General features: G+C 32.8%; 1 protein-coding gene across 1 annotated transcript; it reads right to left on the bottom strand.

Moving 5' to 3' along the window:
• Nucleotides 1–7,006: 7,006 nt before the first annotated feature.
• On the bottom strand, nt 7,007–8,752 carry LOC131642722 (uncharacterized). Its single transcript, XM_058912941.1, has one exon. The coding sequence runs from the start codon at nt 8,750–8,752 to the stop codon at nt 7,007–7,009; it is 1,746 nt and encodes a 581-aa protein (XP_058768924.1).
• Between the last annotated feature and the right edge of the window lie 842 nt (nt 8,753–9,594).

Here is a 9,594-nt window from a genome sequence, read left to right as displayed (position 1 = left end):
AATTCCCTTACTCCATTCCTACTCAGGTGCTTCATGGATCTACTTTACTACTATCGAGATTCCAGATTAGGTTCACTACATCAATTCGAAGTCTTGGAACTTCCAGTCGTCTTAGACCATATCACGACAGTTGGGTTGTCAACTATTCTGTGACAATTTCTCCTCTTACATCTGACAATCCTAACATACTCCCAACTTAACCGACTTCTACCACTTCAACATACTCCTCTAACATACACTCTCTCTGAAAGGATCACTTTGTCCCAAAAGGTGTTTTGAAAATTTCCAACTTCCTTAGCTTCTCCCGTGTAGACTGTCATCACATCTATCTTGCATATGCAACACTATCCAAGTCCAACATTTCTCCATAATTACTATTGGAATTCTGTTGCCAAACGAGTCACCTTGGGGATAACGCGTCCTCGTGGCGGCTCTGCCGCGATCTTGCCTATCATGTACCCAGTTGGTGAGTTGATCAAGTTCAACAACTGAATAACATGACAGTAGAATCGAGCCAGCAACGCACACTTGTGAGGAAGAAAGAAGTTTGCTAATGATGCCTCACAGCTAGGTCGAGGGTCGACCTGCTCTGATACCAACTGTAATACCCTACCAATATGTGTCTAGAATCATATTAGCAGAATACTAATAACTGGTACTGAGTACATACAAAAGTCAGGAATAATAACATAAGTGTATACATTTAAAATTATCTTGAAGATGGATACAATGAATATATCTACACAAATATAATAATACACAGCGGAAGAAAGGATCAGGCACAGTCTTCACGGCATCTGGTCAAAAGCTCTTGATCCAAGCATCTAGCAAAACTCGATCTTGCACGGTACCTGAAAAATAATAAGATGAATGGGGTGAGATTACTAAATCTCAGTGAGTTCCCCTATCTTATGGGTTCTCTCGGCTCTACAGGGTACATACATCAACTACAGATCCATGCCAGATCCTAAGGTTTCCTCACTATCCAGTACAGGAAAGCATGTCAACTCGTAGCACCACGATTGAATGTCCACTGACCATCCGATTAGATATTCTGAGAACATATCACATGTTCGGATATTAGGTACATGTTTCCTCCAGAATAGGTCTTCCGGGTTTACCTGCCAACCTTCTGTCGGGAGCTACCCTCAAGGTCTGGTCTTCCGGGTTTACCCCTATCTGCCCTCGAAACAAGACCCCAAATCACCCTTTTCAATCTACATGGTAAGTATCTCATATGACTATAGAGAACCATGGAACCGACATTGAATCGCTACAACGATTCAACTCGTCCAATTTCCTGGGTCCAAATCTCACATAGAAATTCACCCATAAGGAAACAACAAAAGGAGAAGGTGAGGTACACATCCCCGGGAGTTCATCCCCGAAGAATAACTCCTGAACTAAGGAGTTGACCCATTCCCGAGACCAAAGCCCGAGAATGCCTGCAATATATGTGGCACAGGGGCATCCTTGGAATTTCTTCACAAGAAGTAGCCAACATATATGTAACGTGCCTACTCGCAGTTACTGTCCTTTTGTATGTCCTCTAACCCCTCGTCACATACTTACTACACCATTAGATTGTAGAATTTCAGAAGAAGTAGCTTGCTAGGAAAGAGGGAATATCAGGATAGAATATGTTCATATATCTTAGTTTAGGTATCCTAAGGCTCAGCTTACTATATCCATATTTTGTTTATCAACGTACACAAGTTTCACCAAGTTGTAAGGCCTCCTCGCCTCTTGGTTCACTTGCTTAGCTTCACAAGATATAATACCTAAACATATTTAGTGAACATGGATAGCTTTGATTTTCATCACCGCTCATTCTATGATGCCTACTACCCTCTTAAAGGGACACTTGGGCACTACGGCCCTTAGGACGGTTAACGAATCAATTAATCGAGTATTATCTTTTAGTAACCAATGTACAAGAATATTCACATGGATTTGATTAGTATTTAAGAGTATGATAATGTTGTATAAGCTTCAGCATATTGTAGCCCTTTCCATTAGCTTTCCAATGCCTCCGACGGCGCCCAATTCTGAGTTACGAAACTCCAGTTATGGTCGAAACAGTAAAGGGATGATTTTCTGTCAGGTGCAATCGATTTGCACTGGTGTGCAATCGATTGCTCACTGAACCAGAAGCGCAGAAAGCCAATTTTTTCACAGTGCAATCGATTGCTTGACCCTTGCAATCGATTGCTTACTGAACCAGAAGCAAAAATCACAATTTTCTTGCATAAAACCAGTTCCAATAGTGTTCTAACTCATCCATAGGTTCCCCAACAACCCAAATTCGAACCCTATCATAATTTAACATTCCATGGCATACAAAAGCATCAAAAGAACACAGATTTCATCCATAAAATCAACATGCAAAGTATTGATCATAATCTAAACCCTTAATCATGCTAGGTTCCCAAATTCTACCCCAAGTTCCTAACTAATGGAACTCACCTTGAATTGAAAGAACTCCTGATCTTGCATGATTGAGTGGTGAAGATGATAGTGATGATCAAGACAAGAACTTGCTCTTTGTTCTTCATCCAAAACCATTAGAGCTTCATGCATGCACACTCAAGGTTGGTGAAGAAGATGAAGTTTTCCTCATTCTCTTCTCTACTAGAGACTTATCTCTCACCAAACCCTCTACATTCTGATTTCTACCAAGTTGTGAAATGAGAGAGAGAGAGTGAAAAATGCCCCTTTATGACATTATGAGGTGATCATAAAGGAAATTCCATTTTTACCCTCCATCTTATATCCTTATTCCAATGAGTTCCATCTTACTCACACCAAAACATAACTTCTAATTATATCCTTATTGGTTAGTCAAAGTAATTGGCATTACTAACCCACCATTAACTCCTTTAGCATTGTAACTAATCAAAGTGACTTCTTCGAATTTCCGAAAAAAGTGATAAGCAAGCTTTCGTGAAAACGGGGTATTACAGGAATAATAAGAATTTCCCATATATTTTGGACTATACTATAAATTATACCATCTTACTAATCTTATGAATCAATAATTGAGTATCATTAGGTATCTGACAATTATACCATTGGTCTCAAATAAAACTCTAAAATTAAACATATACAAGAGGATATCTCTTTATTTTTTTAATGAAAAAATACTTATAAATTCAATGTGATTTTTTTAACATTATATATATATATATATATATATATATATATATATATATATTACATTTCTTTTTTCATACTTTTTTTCTAACTAAAAAAATATTAGTTAAACATTACTTTTAGTTTAACATATTTACTCTTTTCATTATTGTTTTTAAAATTTAAGAAAAGAAGACCGCTGTTATTTTTGTTCAATAATATGTAAAAATAAACTATCAACAACTTAAAATATGAATCATGTCTTTTGAATATTTATTAATGTATTTTTTTTTTACTTTATCCTATCTTGACCTATAATTAGTTAGAAAATAACCCAAGGTTAAGAAACATTATTTATATGTCCTGTTATCATTTCGAAAATAGCAAACAAAAAAAATAAGAAAAGAAACAGTAACGAATTTAATGCGTGGATTGATTCTAGTGATAGACTAACCGTCATTAAGGGTTTTCAAGTTCATTTAATATGTATTCAATGTAATGATTATTAAAACTATTTAAAATTAAAAACAAATAAAACTTTGTTGAATTTAAAATATTTTCAATTGTTCATAATTCTCTCTTTCTTTACCATGGCTAATTTTCGTATTATGACTTTCTTTTCTCTAGTGGGTGATCTAGATGTTTTGAGAAATTGTTGTTAATTTCATGTTATATTATCGTTACTAATTTATATGCTTCGTAGTAACAGTTAACTGCATATCCTAATATAGTATACCATAAAATGTCGAGGGGGTGTGAGACTTCATAATATTTTAATATTGTTATTAAATATGTGCAATCCTAAGAGTTTGGGAGATTTAGAGATGCTACACATTAGACTAGTGTATCTCTTTTAGATAAGTGGTATTTGAAGGTCATTGTTTAAATTTTCTCCATTTGGAGGGATATCTTTGTATGTTTAATTGTTTAAAATTAATTAACTGTTAATATAGTATATATGAAATTAATAATTTAAATATTATTTTGATAATAGACATTATTTTTGTTTTTTCTTCTTATATGTTTTTTACTCTTAGTAAATTTTTTAAAACTTTACTCTCAGGTTCAAGTTATTCTTATTATTATCACGTTATAATATTTGAAAATTTTATCATATAAAATTTGTTTATTTCTTCAATTTAAAAATTTTAAATTCTTTTCACCAATGTAAACACGTGAATATAAAATGAGCTATAGGAATAATAAGAATTTCCCATATATTTTGGACTAAACTATAAATTATACCATCTTACTAATCTTATGAATCAATAATTGAGTATCATTAGGTATTTGACAATTATACCATTGGTCTCAAATAAAACTCTAAAATTAAACATATACAAGGGGATATCTCTTTATTTTTTAATGAAAAAATACTTATTAATTCAATGTGATTTTTTTAACATTATATATATATCTATATATATATATATATATATATATATATATATATATATATATATATATATATATATATTACATTTCTTTTTTCATATTTTTTTCTAACTAAAAAAATATTAGTTAAACATTACTTTTAGTTTAACATATTTACTCTTTTCATTATTGTTTTTAAAATTTAAGAAAAGAAGACCGCTGTTATTTTTGTTCAATAATATGTAAAAATAAACTATCAACAACTTAAAATATGAATCATGTCTTTTGAATATTTATTAATGTATTTTTTTTTTACTTTATCCTATCTTGACCTATAATTAGTTAGAAAATAACCCAAGGTTAAGAAACATTATTTATATGTCCTATTATCATTTCGAAAATAGCAAACAAAAAAATAAGAAAAGAAACAGTACCGAATTTAATGCGTGGATTGATTCTAGTGATAGACTAACCGTCATTAAGGGTTTTCAAGTTCATTTAATATGTATTCAATGTAATGATTATTAAAACTATTTAAAATTAAAAACAAATAAAACTTTGTTGAATTTAAAATATTTTCAATTGTTCATAATTCTCTCTTTCTTTACCATGGCTAATTTTCGTATTATGACTTTCTTTTCTCTAGTGGGTGATCTAGATGTTTTGAGAAATTGTTGTTAATTTCATGTTATATTATCGTTACTAATTTATATGCTCCGTAGTAACAGTTAACTGCATATCCTAATATAGTATACCATAAAATGTCGAGGGGGTGTGAGACTTCATAATATTTTAATATTGTTATTAAATATGTGCAATCCTAAGAGTTTGGGAGATTTAGAGATGCTACACATTAGACTAGTGTATCTCTTTTAGATAAGTGGTATTTGAAGGTCATTGTTTAAATTTTCTCCATTTGGAGGGATATCTTTGTATGTTTAATTGTTTAAAACTAATTAACTGTTAATATAGTATATATGAAATTAATAATTTAAATATTATTTTGATAATAGACATTATTTTTGTTTTTTCTTCTTATATGTTTTATACTCTTAGTAAATTTTTTAAAACTTTACTCTCAGGTTCAAGTTATTCTTATTATTATCACGTTATAATATTTGAAAATTTTATCATATAAAATTTGTTTATTTCTTCAATTTAAAAATTTTAAATTCTTTCCACCAGTGTAAACACGTGAATATAAAATGAGCTATAGGAATAATAAGAATTTCCCATATATTTTGGACTAAACTATAAATTATACCATCTTACTAATCTTATGAATCAATAATTGAGTATCATTAGGTATTTGACAATTATACCATTGGTCTCAAATAAAACTCTAAAATTAAACATATACAAGGGGATATCTCTTTATTTTTTTAATGAAAAAATACTTATTAATTCCATGTGATTTTTTTAACATTATATATATATATATATATATATATATATATATTACATTTCTTTTTTCATACTTTTTTCCTAACGAAAAAAATATTAGTTAAACATTACTTTTAGTTTAACATATTTACTCTTTTCATTATTGTTTTTAAAATTTAAGAAAAGAAGACTGCTGTTATTTTTGTTCAATAATATGTAAAAATAAACTATCAACAACTTAAAATATGAATCATGTCTTTTGAATATTTATTAATGTATTTTTTTTTTACTTTATCCTATCTTGACCTATAATTAGTTAGAAAATAACCCAAGGTTAAGAAACATTATTTATATGTCCTATTATCATTTCGAAAATAGCAAACAAAAAAAATAAGAAAAGAAACGGTACCGAATTTAATGCGTGGATTGATTCTAGTGATAGACTAACCGTCATTAAGGGTTTTCAAGTTCATTTAATATGTATTCAATGTAATGATTATTAAAACTATTTAAAATTAAAAACAAATAAAACTTTGTTGAATTTAAAATATTTTCAATTGTTCATAATTCTCTCTTTCTTTACCATGGCTAATTTTCGTATTATGACTTTCTTTTCTCTAGTGGGTGATTTAGATGTTTTGAGAAATTGTTGTTAATTTCATGTTATATTATCGTTACTAATTTATATGCTTCGTAGTAACAGTTAACTGCATAAGCTAATATAGTATACCATAAAATGTCGAGGGGGTGTGAGACTTCATAATATTTTAATATTGTTATTAAATATGTGCAATCCTAAGAGTTTGGGAGATTTAGAGATGCTACACATTAGACTAGTGTATCTCTTTTAGATAAGTGGTATTTGAAGGTCATTGTTTAAATTTTCTCCATTCGGAGGGATATCTTTGTATGTTTAATTGTTTAAAATTAATTAACTGTTAATATAGTATATATGAAATTAATAATTTAAATATTATTTTGATAATAGACATTATTTTTGTTTTTTCTTCTTATATGTTTTTTTTTGGAAAAGAAAAACTTTTATTAATTTCCAAAACCGATAAAACAAGCCGATCCTAAGATCCAGGCCCAAAATAACCAACAACACAAAGCAAAACTAGCTTATACTATCTCTACTAGCATTAATATGATTCTGCAAATTTCTTGCTAGTAGACATCTACTTATGACACTATCAATGATTCTTCTAATAACATCAAGGTTTGGGCTCCTATCCTTAAAAAGGATCTCATTTCTGTCCTTCCAAATATGGTAGACCGTTTCCGTCAACGTGACTCGTAAGAATTCACGCCGCCAACCCTTCTTTCCTAACTCAGCAAACAACCATTTTTTCTCCTTGTCCCAGTCCGCAACCTGGCGCAAATATCCATTCCAACTCAACAAATTACGCCACACAAAACCTGTAAATGCACAATCAAAGAAAAGATGATTTATGGTCTCATGCTGAAGGCAAAAACAGCAATGTTTATCATGATTGATCCCTATTTTTTCCAGCCTGTCTTTGGTGCCTAATCTCCCCCATAAAGCCAGCCATAGAATGAACTTTGCTCGTGGCCTCGCATGGTTTTGATAAAATAAATGTTTCCAAGGAACCTTGTTGCTCTCTCCACAAATACTTCTATATACTGTTGCAGTATCGAATCTTTTCATGGTATTGGCCGACTCCCATGCCTCATTGTTATGAGTATATATACGACACTTTAGTACACAATTCATCATCCAGGAGCTAGTATGCTTAACCGGCCAAGTGAGGATTGGGTTACCTTTCATAAAATATATGTCCAGCCAACGGATCCACAGTTTATCATTCTTATTATGGATGTTCCATAGCAGTTTCATAATAGTAGCCCTGTTCCAAAAGAGCAGCTTTTTGAAATTCAAGCCCCCTGCATTTCTCGGTTCGCAAAGATGCTCCCATGCTACCAACGCTTTCCTCCCATCAGTTTTCGCGGACCACAGAAAATTGCGACACAAAGCTTCAATTTTCTGAATTATTTTCTTAGGTAATGGGAACACACTCATCCAATAACTCGAGATTGACATGAGTACGCTTTGGACCAGTTGTTGTCTACCCGCATAACTCAGGAATTTTACCGACCAGTGTTGGATTCTCTCCACCATTTTATCAATGAGAGGCTGACATTGAATAACAGACAGTTTCCTACTAGTGAGAGGTACTCCCAAGTATCTTATAGGCAGAGTCCCCTCCACACATCCCGTGGCTACTCTTATAGCATGTTGAATATCATAATCAGTCCCTCCAAAAAACACCTTACATTTGTCCGGGTTAGCCTTCAAACCTGTTTCCTCTGAAAATTTATTGAATGTACACATCATAGTCTTCACAGAGAGAACATCACCCCTGGCAAAAAGCATCAGATCGTCAGCAAAACAGATATTAGTAATGTTCAGTTTTGCACACCTAGGATGGTATTTGAAGTCCTTGTTCTCCTTAAGCTCCATCATGCACCTGTGTAAATATTCCATGACCAGAACAAATAAAAGTGGAGACACAGGGTCCCCCTGTCTCAGGCCCCTTTTAGCTTTTAGGATATCACTGACTTGACCATTTACCAAGTATCTGTATGATACAGACCTAACTGCTAGCATTATCCATTCAATGAATTGGTTTGGGAAGCTTAACTCAGCCATAATAGTTTCCAGTGCATCCCAGCAAACCGTATCATATGCTTTTTGTAAGTCAATCTGAATGGTACATCTCGGTGATATGTGTTTCCTGTTGTAACCTCTAATGAGTTCATGTGTCATCAGGATGTTATCGTGAATGCTTCTCCCAGTCATAAACGCAGTTTGGCTGTCATGAATGATAGAGTCCATTACCATATTCATCCTTGCAGTCAGAATCCTGGAGATGAGTTTATATAGGGTTGAGCAACATGCTATGGGTCGCATATCCTTCATGGTAGAGGCATCCTTATGCTTTGGGATAGAGCACAATTAGCTGCCTTATACAATCTCTTATTGACGAAAAAATCCTGCACAGCATCAATTACATCCCTCTTAATAACACTCCAGCCAGATTTGAAAAACTTCCCATTAAAACCATCTAGACCTGGTGCTTTATTATCACCCATACCCTTAAGGGCCTGCCAAATTTCTTCCTCCGTCACAGGCTTGATGAGGGACATCTGTTGCTCTCTATTTAATTGGGGGCCTTTGCGCATGATAGTGATATTAACCCGCCTTCTATTATGATTCTCAATACCAATCAAGTTTCCATAGAATTGCATAACCTCCCTCTCTAAATCTTTCTGCTCAGTGAGTGTTTCTCCATGCTGATTCTTCAAGCTAAGAATCGTGGTCTGCTTATTTTTTGCTTTCAGATTGGCAAAGAAATATGCATTGTTACCGTCACCTAGCTGAATCCAATCAATTTTGGCTTTTTGCTTTAGAACTTTCTCTTCCAATTCCGTTTGTTTCAGAAGCTCGTCAGTCCAGTATTTCACCATCCTGCAATGATCAGGATTCCTAATATCAGTCTGGAGCATGTTGTGTGCCTGGTCCAGTTTCTCGCGACACTCCTGAATTTTCCTCAATCCCTCATTGACTTTCTTATTTAGAGACTTCATAACAGGTTGGAGTCTAATCAATTTCCTCCAAAACCTAAACATGGGGGTTCCCACAATCTCTTGTTGCCAACTATGTTTTAACCTCTCCATGTAATC

This window comes from Vicia villosa, unplaced genomic scaffold, assembly GCF_029867415.1.
Source record: "Vicia villosa cultivar HV-30 ecotype Madison, WI unplaced genomic scaffold, Vvil1.0 ctg.005691F_1_1, whole genome shotgun sequence".
Lineage (NCBI taxonomy): Eukaryota > Viridiplantae > Streptophyta > Magnoliopsida > Fabales > Fabaceae > Vicia > Vicia villosa.
This window is presented reverse-complemented; position numbering and strand designations above follow the sequence as displayed.